The 14,729-nt window shown below is 40.8% G+C and overlaps 1 protein-coding gene across 1 annotated transcript; it reads left to right on the forward strand.

Annotated features, from left to right (window-relative positions):
• The first annotated feature begins 2,251 nt into the window (after positions 1 to 2,251).
• med16 (mediator complex subunit 16) lies at positions 2,252 to 14,375 on the forward strand. Its single transcript, XM_011472992.3, has 16 exons — positions 2,252 to 2,409; positions 4,315 to 4,491; positions 4,562 to 4,669; positions 4,751 to 4,920; positions 4,993 to 5,274; positions 5,345 to 5,494; positions 5,562 to 5,667; positions 5,750 to 5,905; positions 6,560 to 6,777; positions 9,103 to 9,309; positions 9,706 to 9,916; positions 9,983 to 10,116; positions 12,900 to 13,092; positions 13,357 to 13,573; positions 14,006 to 14,089; positions 14,165 to 14,375. Exons 2-16 carry the CDS (start codon positions 4,353 to 4,355, stop codon positions 14,289 to 14,291), a joined length of 2,502 nt encoding a protein of 833 aa, XP_011471294.1. The 5' UTR covers positions 2,252 to 2,409; positions 4,315 to 4,352; the 3' UTR covers positions 14,292 to 14,375.
• The last annotated feature ends 354 nt before the right edge of the window (positions 14,376 to 14,729 follow it).

Raw genomic sequence — 14,729 nt, forward strand, 5'->3', positions numbered from 1 at the left:
TAAATGAGTGGACCCACAGAGAGCATATTGTTATGTTCTTTATTTGTTATAAATATGAGGATCTGCCGGCTCAAACGTAGACATATGAGAGTTCAAGAACTATACTTAATTAAGATGTAAAAAAGATTAATTGAATTGGAGTAATATGACATTTAGTTAAATAAATATGTAAATTTGAGTAGTATTAACAACTTTTGAGTTTTATAGATGGAAGAAATTGGGTTGAATAAATTTAACTCAATTACTTGTTACCAATAGAAGTAATTCATTTAAATTGGAAAAATTGGATAAGTTATATATACATATATATATAATATATGCGTCACATGAAAATGGAAAAAGATCAGAAACTCGTGCATTTACTTTGTTCTTCTACTACAAGCAAAAACTCTTTCTTTTGATGATGCAGCCATGTTACTTTTTTGATGGACATATAATCTTCATACGCCGTCATTAAAATCTCAGACTCCGTCTCACTAAAGTATAGCGCTTTCTTTTTTTCTCCACGCGTTTCCATGGTGACTCCGTAAATCGGCAATCCATTGAGAATGTCTTTATGTACTTGCCGCGCATGTGCATTAACCCAGGGTTACCAAGTGGAGCGTAATTACGCTAACTCATATCCGGTCTTTAGGAACCGACATAACCAGAGTAAGCAAGTTCAGGCGGACTTCAGCCAGAGTTCAGGCTTAAAGTCAGGGTAGTTTAAACATGCTTCCTGGAATACGCCCCCCAGGTGTTCTCACCTGACAACAAAGAAATTCAGCAGGACAGTGATGTTAATGACTTTTTTTTTGGTTTTAAGACAGATTTCCAGCCAGACCTATAACATTCTTTCATTCATTCATCATAGCAGTCTAAAAAATGTAATTCTATTAGTTTAAGAAGAGTCTCCAATGTACATGAATGTACATGCTCACCCAGTTGAATCAACGTTTTGGGACTCGTATGCCTGTGACCATGTGACGTATTTTTGACAGTTTGTTATCAAGGTAAATTTGGTATTCAAGACAAACAAGAGTCGTATTTATAACAAAGACAAATCGCATTCAAACGTAAAATTAAAATGTTGTCTTCATGTCTTTTTTTTGCAACTTTGTTTTTATGACTATGTTTCTTTTTGACAGATTTCTCACACCCTACATTCCTTTATTAAAAACAGAGAACTTATAACTAACAAAATGAGTATTAAAATCATCAAAACAGGAATATATGAGAGAAAATACATCAAATTCAAAAAATACAGCAAATTCACCGCAAAGCTGCAAATAAATGTGTAAATATGTGGGAATCAGTCTTTATTTTGTTCTGGACACCACTGGAAACACAAATTCATATGATGGTTTCTCAGATCGCCGCAGCATTTCCGCCTTCAGCGATCGCGGTGCGTCAGGAGGAGGACCGCAGAAGGCGGACATGCAGCTACTTAGTCCTGAGAAGCTGTGGAAACTCATCAGAAGTTCACAACCATCACAAAACCCTCTTCTCTGCCACTAACACAGTCTGCTCCTGGTGCGTGTGTGTGCGTCAGTCAGCAGCCGGACACACAGAGAAAGCAGTGACGTCATCGCCCCGCCTCCCCTCTGCTAATGCTTTTTCGAAATGAATATTGTGACAAGGTGCGCAGGGTGGATGTTAAAATGCAAATGCAATCCCCTCTTTGCATTTTCGTTTTAATTATGACACAGAATAAGCGGTTTTAAGTATAAAATGAAAAAGCATTTTGAAATATTGCTTTTTCTTTTTAATTTTGAGTCAAAAAATGCAGCTACATTTTGAAAATTAAAAAGCATTTCTGTTAATCCATTTTAATTGTCAAATTAGACATTTCTAAATGAATTATGCTACACATTTACCAGGGACCTTTTTGAAAATGAAATGTCAAATACCATTTTCTTTATCATTTTAATTAAGTGACAGAAAAAGCTGGGTTGAAGTATAAAATGAAAAAGCATTTTGAAGTATTGCTTTTTCTTTTGAGAGTGAGAATTGAAAATGTATTCAACTTAACTTTGTATTTTGCTCCTTGTTAATAAAGTTACAGAGGGAAAAAAAGGTTTACCTCGGGTTTAGCCAGACTAAAATAGGATCATAAAAGTATTTATTAGAAACGTTGTAGAAGACACAGTGTGGATTTTTAATTACTTCAATGTTTTTACTTAAGTTGAAAGCTTTGTAATAAATTGTCTGGGCCTAATTTTCTTATTTCGTACTCTAAACATATTTTTCAGACAGGCAGCTGTATAGGCACACATATACGGGGGCCTGACACGCGCCAGTCTCTGCTGCGGTCTTTGTTTCTTTCAAAGTGCCGTTCTTTCCAACTCGTATTTATGTTTTCTTTCTGAAGTCGTTCTTAAAACTTCTTTCAGTTTTGGCTGTTAACTTTTGAAAGCCAGTTTCAAATAGGTGAGTTCATCATAATAGACTAAGTCAGCGGGTTTTTCTTTTCATTTGCATCACGTTTTTTCTGGAGTTTTGCTGCTGGGTTTGTTTGTAAAGAAAGTCAAGAAAACCGAACTGTTGACGAGCAACACTTTTCTTTTGGAAATTCAAACTTGCATCGTTGTTCATAAAAACTTGGGGTAAACATCCAGAAGACTGATGTGTTTCGTGGTGCTGTCATGTGAGCAAATTCAAGTTTATGGTAGAATTTAAATAAATGACCGAATACATACAAGGTTTACTTACAGTGGGGCAAACAAAGTATTTAGTCAGCCACCAATTGTTTAGGTTCTCACAATTCAAAAAATGAGAGAGGCCTGTAATTTTAATCATAGGTAAACCTTAACTAATATGAGACAAAATGAGTTAAAAAAAACAGAAAATCACATTGTCTGACTTCTAAAGAATTTATTTGTAAATTATGATAGAAAATAACTTAATGATCAATGACAAAAGTTCATTTGCTGGAAATAACAGCTGTGACAGACTGGTGACCTGTCCAGGATGCCCCCAGCCTTCGTCCGCGAGTGGCTGGGATAGGCTCCAGCAGCCCCGCGACCCCGAGAGGGATAAAACAGATTAGAAGATGAATGAATGAATGAATGGCAATGACAGAACGATTGATCTGCGTAAAGGAAAGAAGGAATGGAGCAGTGTATGGTCAGATTTGGAGGGAAGCCTCCTTCCATCAGCATTAAAGATGAGACATGGTTGGATCTTTCAGCACGACAACGATCCTAAACACACGTTGCCCGGGTAACAAAGGAGTGGCTTCATAGGAAACATTTCAAAGTCCTAGTGTGGCCTAGACAGTCTCCAGATCTCAACCCCATAGAAAATCTTTGGAGGGGGTTGAAAGTTTGTGTGGCCCAGTGACAGCCCCAAAACATCACTGCTCTAGAGGAGATCTGCATGGAGGAATGGGCCAAAATACCAGCAACAGTTTTTGAAAACCTTGTGAAGACTTACAGAAAACGTCTGACTGCTGTCATTGTCAACAAAGGGTAAATAGCAACGTATTGACTTGAACTTTTTTATTGACCAAATACTTATTTTCCTCCATAATTTACGAATGAATTCTTTAAAAATTGGACAATGTGCTTTTCTGTATTTTTTTCAGATTTTGTTTCTCATAGTTGAGGTTTTGGCTCCATTGACCATTAAACTCAATGTAAATTCAAAACTAGTTTTGAATTTAGTTCCTGTAGTGAAGGAATGGAGATTGGAGATTCACAAATTTAATCTGCAAACGTTTTAAAAATATTTTAGTAAAACCTCATAAATGGTCTGAACTTTCTTCACTTAGATTTTTCAGCTTCATTATATTGAGTCAAATATAAACGGTCCGTCCTTCAATGTCTGTGTTTCTAACGTGAACTGATAACTGATGGCTATTAATGTCATGCTACTCACTACTTTTGTACTCTCCAAATGACACAAATTCCCATCTAACATTACCAAGTCACTTTGTTGATCCTCACTTTCAACTTTTAAGTTTACATTGTAAAATTCTCTAGTCATCATTCTGTGTCATATTTGTTTAATATTGTGACTTTATTCATGTGGCGTATGCTGCTGACCTCTTGGCCAGGTCACCCTTGAAGATGAGATCTGATCTCAGTGGGTTTCACTTGGTTAAAAAAAAAAAACCCACTGTGATGGAAATAGTGTTTTGGATGTTTTAAGAATCCTACCCTGACTGGGTATGTTTTCACAATAGATCAAAATAGGATTAAATGGAAACTTACTAAATATAATGCTTGACATGGTTAATTATTCTGTTCCTTAACAATGATCTAACCTCTAACCTGCTTTGAAATACAGATGTGTTCACTTAGTGACAGATGTGTTCCTCTGTCTCCCATTCAGGTCAGGTGTGGACGAGGCGTCTTTGTTCCCCTTTGGACATGGAACTGGCATATGTCTGTGACTGGGAGAAGCGACAGAAGAACGCTCACTGTCCATCCATACCAGTAGTGTGCTCGTGGTCCTGCAGGAACCTGGTGGCGTTTACCACAGACCTGAAAAGTGACGACAATGAGAAGGGTACACAGACACACACGCACACGCACACACGTCCAACTCTTGGTCCCGGCTACCTGAACCTCTTTTTCAGATGTCAGTCACATGATCCACATCATCGACACTGAGCACCCCTGGGATGTCTTTTCTATCAACTCTGGTCACACTGAGGTCATTTCCTGCCTGGAATGGGACCAGTCAGGTAGGCTTTACTTTAGTTGACTTTTTTCAGAGTATTAAACTGTTATTGTTTTGTCAAGTGCTTGTGTTCTTGTGTGTGTAGGATCACGGTTGCTCTCTGCCGATGGCGATGGTCAGATTAAGTGCTGGTCCATGACTGATCACTTGGTAAACAGCTGGGAGAGCATCCTGTCTAGCTCTTTGGATAGAGATCCCATAATTGCCCTTAGCTGGTTGCATAATGGAGTCAAACTGGCTCTGCATGTGGAGATGGTAAGGCACCTTCTACATAGTAGAAAAGCCCCAGAACCAGTAAAAAATTGACACGACATCTTCTGCTTTCAGTCTGGTTCCACAAACTTTGGAGAAAAGTTCTCCCGGGTGAAGTTCTCTCCTTCTCTCACCCTGTTTGGAGGAAAACCAATGGAAGGCTGGTTAGCAGTAACAGTTAGCGGTTTGGTCTCCGTGTCATTGCTAAAGCCAGGCGGCTCCTTGCTGACGGCCAGTGAGAGTCTGTGCCGGCTTCGAGGACGGGTGGCATTAGCTGATATTGCCTTCACTGGGGGAGGTAACATTGTGGTTGCAGCAACTGATGGAAGCAGCTCCTCTCCTGTCCAGTTCTACAAGGTCAGTTTGGTTACAGCCATTAAAGCTATTACCTGTTCTTCTTCTCAACTTTGTTTGACTGTGTATTCAGGTGGTGGTTAGTGTTGTGAGTGAGAAGTGTCGCATTGACACAGAGCTGTTACCATCCCTGTTTCTGCGCTGCACTACCGATCCAATGAGGAGGGACAAATACCCAGCTGTCACACACCTGAAATTCCTGACCAGAGAGAACTCTGAGCAGGTAATTATCCTCACAACTTCTGGTACCACGAAGCCTGCTGCCGTTTGAGCGCTTGTCTGTGTTCTAGGTTCTGCTGTGTGCATCCAATCAGACTGGCAGCATTGTGGAATGCTGGTCTCTTAGAAAGGAAGGTCTTCCTGTCAACAACATCTTCCAGCACAGATCCCCAGTTGGTCAGAAAAACTTCCAGTCAAGCAGATCTAGACTCTGTTTCTTATCATTTGGATCCTCTGACCTCAGACTTCCTGGTTTCAGTGGGTGAAAAGCAGCCAACCATCCTGAAGTGGCGGATTCTGACAACCACCGGCGACCTAGAGAGAGTGTCTGCTGTTGCTCTTCCCAAACTGCCTATCGCCATATCCAACACTGACCTCAAGGTTGCACCAGACACCAAGTTTTGTCCAGGTCTTGGTGAGTAGAACCCAAAACCACTAGAACCTTACCTTAGCGGTAGAACTCCAGTAAGGCTGCTATAGACCCCTTGCACACCTCCGTGAACACCCTCTCCGTTATTTTGGAAGTCAAATGGTGGGAGTAAGACTAAGACCATTGCTGCTGCAGAGCTTTGTCGTGTTGATCTTTTGTGGTGTCCGCTCTACTGTCTGTCTTTGATCTGTTCCGTCTGTGTTGTTGGCAAGAAAATAAAGAGCTGGAAGGTCTGTTACAGTTCAGAACTGACGGCTGGTGTCTCTTCTTACCCAGCGTACCTAGATATGTATTTCTTTTAAGACAATTCAAATGTGTAACCAACAGTCTACCTGACGCAAAGTGTTCACTGCAGAGTCTGCTGGCATCTGTAGGCCGACAACCTTCCTGTTTGACTGTTTGACAGTGGACCACGAAGAGATTTGGTTGCTATTACTAAAGTTGCTGATTTTACCCGTTGGATGTACCAAAAATAATGAATGGTTGACTTCCAAAATGGCGGACACCTGGTGTCTGCTCGACGTCACTGCAAGGGATCTATAGTGACAATAAATTTGCCCGTTGAACAGTTGAGGGAACTCTATGGCAGAGAGCATTTTCATTGCTTTACTAAACTTTGTCTGTTCTCTTGATTTTCAGGTCTGGCTCTGGCTTTTCATGATGGCAGTATTCAGATCCATCATCGCCTCTCCCTTCATTTCATGGGGATTTACTACAGCTCCTCCTCCTCTGGTCCACGGCCCGGAGACGAAGCAACCTTGAAACGCCAAAGAACTTCAGGTCCTTTCCTCCACTTTAAAGCCTTGCAGTTCTCTTGGACATCATTAGCTTTGGTTGGAATTGACAACTACGGCAAGGTGAGTTCCGTGATGCTAGATTCTGGTGATAGCTTTAGCTATGTTAAGTCTAATTGACATTTTTCTGTTACACACATACACATGCAGTAAGTACTGAAATGTATTCCACAACTGTCCAACAGAGAGCAAGCCTAAGAGCAGTACGGTTAAAAAAAGGATAAAACGTTTAGGTGACTTTGCAGAAAAAACATTTATTACAATTTTGTAGCCTTCTATAGACAACAATGACAGTGTTATGGTCACAAAAGTGGAAAGTGCTCCAAAATGTTCAAAACTTATAGAGTGCCAACATTGTGCAGAGATTGTGTAGAGTTGTGCAGTTTTCTTTTTGACCAATCAGATAGACGCCTTCATGTTGTTGACCAATCGGATAGACAGACACCTTCACGTTGTTCACCAATTAGATGGAGCCATTTTATGTTAGATGCTTGCCTCCGATGTAGACGAGGGTCATTTGGAATGTTTGAGTTGTGTTCAATATTATTTAAATCAAACTGTTGCAGTGAAATGGAATTGATGTGTTTTTGGCTGTTTTGCTATTTCTTCATGTATCGCAAGTTATATCGTCATTGCAATATTGATCATTAATATCGCCTATGGTAAGTATTCCTCTTATTGAGCAGCCCTATCAGGAAGTAAAAGTTGTAGCTGAATTTCTTTGAATTTGTACCGTTGGACTCACTGGGCTGGTGGGAACTATGGGGTCAGGAATCTGTCAATAAGAAACATATTCATAAAGGCAAAGTTGTGCACAATGTGTTGTGAAAAAAATATGAACACAACATTAAGTTTCTCGTGTGACAAGTCTGTCCTGAACACGATTTGCCTTTGCTTTAAATTTGACTGCTTTTCTTGAATACCAAATTTCCCAGGTAACAAACTATCAAGAAGGGTGTATACATCGAATCGAAACATCGATTGTTCAAATTTGTGCATGCGTCTTGAAATGTATTTATTAATCTAAAATAAAATAGAATCTTTTAGAATATAATTGATCCATTACTGAGAAATTATGTTTTAACCATTGCTCTGTTGGGTCCTGGGAATAGACTCGCCCCTTCTCTTCCATGCCCCGACTGGGGGGGGACAGGAATCTCTCCGTCAGCATCCAACAGCAGAGAGGCGGGGATCAGCCGTTTTCTTATTTCATCTCATCATTCTCTTACTATCATCTATTTTTCGATGAACATGGACTTTTATAAGCTTAATCGGCTCTAATCTCCAAGTAACCTGCTGGTTTTTTCCCACCAGTCCTGGGTCCGGTGCATTGTTTATGCAATCAGCTGTTGTCGCATGGTAATAAATAAAATGCGGCAGGACGGAAATGGCTGTTAATAACGTTTTTTTAGTTAACAGAGCAATTGTATTGAGATAATTGCCCTTTCAGGGGATCAATAAGATTCTAAAATGTTCTATTTTATTTTAGTTTAATAAATAAACTTCTAGATGCATGCATAAATTTGAACAGTCAATGTTTTGGGAATCCATGTTAATGCCCCTTTGACCCCGTGACGGATTTTTGACAGTTTGTTAACAGGAGAAATTTCAAATTCAAGACAAGCAAGAGTCTTATCCAAAACCGACATGTCAAACGTAAAACTAAATGTTTTATTCATACTTGTTGTTTTTTTTTGCAAAGTTACGCTCTTATTATGAATTTGTGCACAACTTTGTCTTATGAATATGTTTCTTATTGACCGATTCCTTCACCCATAGCAAAATTCTTTATTTAATCTTCATAGATCGAGTTCTGAGACTGTAGATCCCCAGTAACCAGATAAACAGCAGTATTCTTTTTTTTAAAGCAAACTTCTTTAAAAAAAGATTTTGTAACCGAAGGTCTTTGAAAATAATCTAAAATGTATCAATGGGCATAATGATTAATTACAGTTAATCACATGATGTTATGTAATGAAGCACAATTCGTATTCTTTGTAATTGCTGAGGAATATTTAAAATACTAAAAGTTGCTTATATTCATTTTCAGTTTTTCTGATTTAATGATCACATTTAAGTTCTAATACCAGGCTGTGGGGGTCCAGAGTACCCATGATTCCTGCTGAAGACTCCCTCTGTGGCGTTCCACTTTTGCCTCAGATAAACAATCTGTTTTTGGCCTTTGACATGTGTGCTTGTGTTTTTCTCTATTTTTTCCTCTCAAACCACAACAATTGAAAGTGGCCTAACTGGAAGGATCCGGATAGATGTGAACTATGTGCACAGATCTGCATATTTTATGCAGGGTTTACCAAAAATGATTGCCCACCATCCAAACAGTCCTTGGATTGCTAAGCTGAGATCTCTTTTTTTCTTTTCTTCCTTCAGCTCCACATGCTGCGGGTATCTCCCTCCATGTGTCAGGTGCTGGACATGAATACAACACTTCGCCACCTCCTCTTTCTACTAGAGTACTGTATGGTGACGGGCTATGACTGGTGGGACGTGCTGCTGCATGTGCTTCCCAATATGGTGCACAACCTGGTGGAGAAGCTGCATGAAGAATACATGAGGCAGAACCAGGCTCTGCAGCAGGTCAGTAAGGCATGCTGGGATACTGGCAGAGCGTTTTCAGTATCGGAGTTCTTTTCCAGCTGGCCCACCGCTGGTTTCACCGTTCATGCACCCCTTCTGTCTCTATCACCATGTTTTCTGCTGAATTCCATTAATTGAGTAAATGTTTGAAGAATTACGGTAGTTGAAAGAAAGTCAACATGGGCGCTTAAGCTCCTGTGTTGAAGGGTCAAAGAGGCAGAATGGAGAAACTTTGTTTTAAGTTTGTTTTAAAATATTTTTACATTGCTGTTTGACATGCATGACCAAAGGGGAAGTTATGAACTGTGAAGTGGTGGTTGGTGGTAAGAAGTGCATTGAGATTTTGTCGTTTGTCAACAGTTGTTCTCTCCACTGTGGGATTGTTGTCCATTTTAGGTCCTGGCAACGCGTATTGTAGCTGTGAAGGCCTCTCTGTGTAAACTGTCTGCAGCAACGGCAGCTCGAGCTTGTGACTTTCATGCCAAATTGCTGCTGATGGCCATCAGCTCCACGTTGAAGTCTCTGTTGAGGCCACACGTCCTCAACACCCCTGACAAAAGTCCAGGTGATCGGCTCAGTGAGATCTGTGCTAAGAACACGGACACAGGTGAGATGACGGGCTCCGTAAAACACTGACATGGCGCTGGATGATGACCAATGCTTGTTTCCACAGACATAGACAAGGTAATGATTAATCTGAAGACGGAAGAATTTGTGTTGGACGGCCCACCCCTTCAGTCCCTACAACAGCTTATCCAATGGGTGGGGGACTTTGTCCTCTACCTTTTGGCCAACTTGCCCAATCAGGTGAGGCTCTGACAGCAGATTCCTGATGGGTCCATCTTAGCCAACACACATTAATGAGCCTATGTGGGTGGGCTGGGTTTGTGTCAAAATTGTTCCAGTTTCAAATGTTTTGGTATTTGCTGTTTGCAATGGAACAAAAACTGAAAAAGTCAGATCTCCAAGTAATTCACACAGAAATTGAAAATGGATTGGACAGAACATTAGCAGCCTGAAAGTCCCACTCAAACTGATTTTTTTCTAGTGCTCTTTTAATGATGACGATGCAGTTTTTAGCTAAACTCGTGAAGCCGGTGTTCTTGTTTAAGACATATTTTTTCCAGGACAGCAGGATCTCATCAGAAATCTGATTCTGGTTTGTCGGCAGGACTGTTGGCGCAGAAGTTAACTGGACTAATTTCCCATCATGCAGTTGTTTACGCCTTCTAGTGTAAAGCACTTTACAAAGCCAAGCTAACATTAGCATTACCAAAAAGGAAAAAAAGAGGAACATTGGAGCATTACAGCCGTTTGGTTTTGAGCCAGATGCCGTTGGTGGGTCAATTTGTCTGCAGGTTGATGCACCTGAATAGACTAGTGGGTTAAGAAAATGGATGGATTCAAAAAAGACAACGGCAGTGACTGTGTCATAAGTCTGAGATTTTTCAAGCATCTGGGTTTCATCTGCTTCTGATCAAACGCAATTTGAATAAAGAAATGCTCAGAAACATGGTTTAATCTGAAATGATTTTCTATATGTCCTCCACCGTGAGAAAAAATGCAACAACATCGGGTTAAAAACAAAGAACAACGATAAAATCCTTCCCAGTGGTCTTTTAATTATGATCATGCAGTTTTTAGCTAAAATCAAAAAGTATGTGATGTTTTTTAAGACATATTTTCTGCACATCTGCAGTAGCTCATTAGACATTCGCTTTTGTGTTGTGGGCGACACCTTTGGCTCAGACGTTTGCCTAGATGGGCATATAGTGCATATAAAAGGAAAGCGTTTAGCTGATCACCGCTAGCTCCACGGTGAAAGAGGGTGTAGGCATGTGTGTTAGCCTGGAGGCCGAGCTGGCAGCACAAACTCTTCCTGGAAGGGGCGGTTCCTCACGTATCTATGTCACAGTGTGGGGACCAATGTGGATTTGAGGGGCTGGTGCTCACAGCAGGTTTTTATTGGAATACACAGAAATCCATGAATTGATCAAATGCTTCTTTTGGGTTGTTTTTGTGAGCAATGAACATTATAACACACTTAACATAAAGTTGATTTTGCATGATATAGGCCCCATAAGCCCTCTCACTCTCCCCTTCTGACTTTTTGTCAAAATGGCATTTTTCTGTTGGTTTTATCTCTATGGCAACGATTTTATGCTTTTAAGCACTTCTACATAATTTTTAGAAGAATCAGCATCTGTAATTTATTCATATCATATGTCGTATTGTTTTTTTGATTTTAACCCTTGTGCTATCCTATGACCCCCCCTTACATTGACGTGTTCTCCCTACCATGACAAAGGTGGATAAAGGTGGAAAGATTTCATGTAATCCATGGACACCAGTGAAGATCACAAATCATTGAAGAAAAAAGGTTCAGCGCACTGTCTAGTGGGTCTAGATGACCCAACTCCCAACGTTAAAGTGCCTAGGATAGCACAAGGGTTACGCCAACAATGTATCTAACACATTTTCATAATATTTCTGTAAAAAATATTCTTCACCATGTCAAAAACATTTTCCGCGGGTACTAGGTGTGTCCACATTTTGGTGAGTTTTTGAGGATGTTGGTTCAACGGCGCAGGCAGAAAGAAGAGTTGTGGAGTCTGGTCCTTGAGGTCCAGAACTGCTGCAGGACAGAATAGGATCTGAGATAAACTTGGTGCTTTGAGATTGTCCATGTTTCTCTCTAAAACCCACAGACACCTCTTTACTCTTCTGTCTTTTCTTTATGCTCAGGGTGACACACACCACTCAGGCTCTGTCCTGTATTGCTCCTATTGAGTTTGTCTGATTACTGTACACACCTGTTACCTGCCACAGGTGGGTTTAAATAAAAACAGAAGCGTTACTTGCTTGAAAAATTATTATATCTTACCAGTTTTGACAAGGTGCTAATAAGTCTGGTCCCATGTGGGACTTCTGTGTGAATATGTATCAGGTTTCTTCTGTTCCAAAAAAAAAAAAAAAATCAAAACATTTGCAATTGGAACCAATGTGTTGCATTTTTGTGATCAAATTGGAAAATATTTTAAGGTTTTTAGGCTTAATTCTGAATAGATAATGTGTGTGTGTTACATACCGAAAATGTTTGTGTACATATAATATAAATAAAATGATGGGTTTGTATTTAAAGCAAAGAAATGGAAGAGAGCATCTTGAATTGAAACTTAAAGAGTGACCCTCTGACTCTGAGTAGAATGCTGAGAACAAAACAGTTGCTTAATTCTCTACTTCTATTCTTTCGTTCAGCTGTGTTCTTGAGATTTACCGCATCTCTGTTAAAGCTGTATTGCTGACAGCGAAGAACAATCCTTTGGTTAAAACAGATTCCCAGTTAATATAAATAATTTACGAGTAACCAGAACTAGACAAGTCGGCATCACTGACTCATAAGGATTACCTCATGCTAGTTGTAAAATCTTTAAACGGTAGAATTATGACCTGTCACTCAACCAGCTGAACACAGAAAAGAAACTAAAGGAACAGATTTGTTTTGAAAGACTGCAACTGCCGTCAGGTGGAACCTGGTGTCCACCTGGGCAGGTTCTGATTGACCTGTCGACGTGTGGCCTGAACTGTAGGGCTCCATGGTTCGGCCTGGATTTGGTTTCATGAGAGACGGGGCATCGCTGGGGATGTTACGCGAGATGCTGGTGATGATCAGGATATGGGGTCTTCTGAAGCCAGGATGCCTGCCCACCTTCACCGCCATGTCGGATAGTCAAGACAGCCTCCAGCTGCTGTTCAGACTGCTGACCAAGCTGTGGCTGTGCTGTAAGGAGCAAATTCTTTACCCACTCTAAAGACGAAACCTGTAAATGTTGATCATGAAGTGGTGCTCGTTTTGTAGAAATCTTGAATTGTTTGATCAATGTTATTTGTTCTGGCTGTTAAAGGCTCGTCTTGATACAAATGTTTTTGGAACTGCAATGCAACTGTTGCTATGTCAGGCAACGGCAACACTGCAACCTGCAGCTGGGACCTAAGCTGGAGCCTTCTGTAGGAAGCAGATTTTTATGCCTGTATTTTGTGTCTCAGCTCGGGAGGATGGCCCCACCCAGGAGCCCGATGAGGGCCTCATTGATGAGTGCTGCCTGCTACCCAGTCAGCTGCTGGTTCCTAGCATGGACTGGCTCCCTGTGAACGATGGCGTCATTGTAAAGCTGCAGGGAAAGAACCCCCTCAAGCTGCAGTTTGGGAAAGCTTCCTCCTTACCAGGAGCAGCCGGCGGCGCCCCATTGGAAGCACTTACCAGGTATTGATCTAATCACCTGCTGTATAAAGGCTTGCACAGGTTTTGGAATAAAATCTGGCTTCTGCTCAAATCTCAAAGGTATGTGCACTGAAATGTTGTGATGTATACACCAATCTATGTCCTCTATAGTTGTGTTCACTTTACAACCCAACCCACCAAGAATGGACCCCTTCAAAAACAATTCTACATTTAAGAACAGACGGGCCTTTATCCTAATTTATGTCGTTAAAAGGATCCATGTTATGATTGCTAAACATAGTTGAAAAGCAAACCACTTTAAAGGAAAATAGTTTATAGAGTGGCCATACCACCCTTAACACGCCTGATCTCGTCCGATCTTGGAAGCTAAGAAGAGTCGCGCCTGGTTAGTACTTGGATGGGAGACTGCCTGGGAAGACTAAATATTCATGGTCTACTTTTTGCAATGCTTAGGAGTCCTGGCTCACAGAAGATGGACAACCTGCGCTGTGTCTTTTTAGGAGTTTGTCCCACTGAAGAAAGTAAAGCCTGCACCAGGTGAGTGCACAACAACATTGATGTGAAGTACAGGTACCGTTAATGAGCTTCTAAGTTTGGCTCCTCCTCCCTCAGATGCGGCTGTGTGACGATGCTCCGTTCCCCCAACAAGACCAACGCTATGAAGCAGTGGGAGCAGCGCTGGATCAAGAACTGCCTGTGTGGAGGCCTGTGGAGGAGGATCCCAGCTGCTCTCAGCTAACACTGGAAGCTGCACCAGTCTGAGGGAACATTTTTGTTTTCCACTGTAAATATTGTAACTCTTTCAATAAAAGACAATAATACTAACAGTTCTGCTTCTGATTGGGTTCTTTATACGCTGCGGTTTTACAGCGTGAGCCCGTTGGACTTCACCTTTGTTTTTGGGGAATCCATGTCCCCTTTTTGTCATAACTCACTGGTTGTTCATATTCTTTGTTCTTGTTTTTTTATATTATTCTTAGTCTTTTTTTTCCCCCTCTGCTGTCAGTGGCTATGGTGAAAAAACAAATTTCCCACGTGTGGGATCAATAAAGTATTTCTGTTTCTGATTGTTCCTGATGAATGTTAAAATATTTTATAACAGACTTTTGTGTATTTGTGTTTAATTTACTGCCTTTGAATAGCGGCCTCTGCGGTGAAACATCTGTGCCTGAGGAGC

This window comes from Oryzias latipes, chromosome 4 (genome assembly GCF_002234675.1).
Source record: "Oryzias latipes chromosome 4, ASM223467v1".
NCBI lineage: Eukaryota > Metazoa > Chordata > Actinopteri > Beloniformes > Adrianichthyidae > Oryzias > Oryzias latipes.

Excerpts from the sequence above, each read along its gene's own strand:
- med16 (XM_011472992.3), top strand. The coding sequence starts at position 4,353 with ATGGAACTGGCATATGTCTGTGACTGGGAGAAGCGACAGAAGAACGCT. Across the intron at positions 9,917-9,982 it reads TGCTAAGAACACGGACACAG|ACATAGACAAGGTAATGATT; the intron begins GTGAGATGACGG and ends TTGTTTCCACAG. Across the intron at positions 14,090-14,164 it reads GAAAGTAAAGCCTGCACCAG|ATGCGGCTGTGTGACGATGC; the intron begins GTGAGTGCACAA and ends CTCCTCCCTCAG.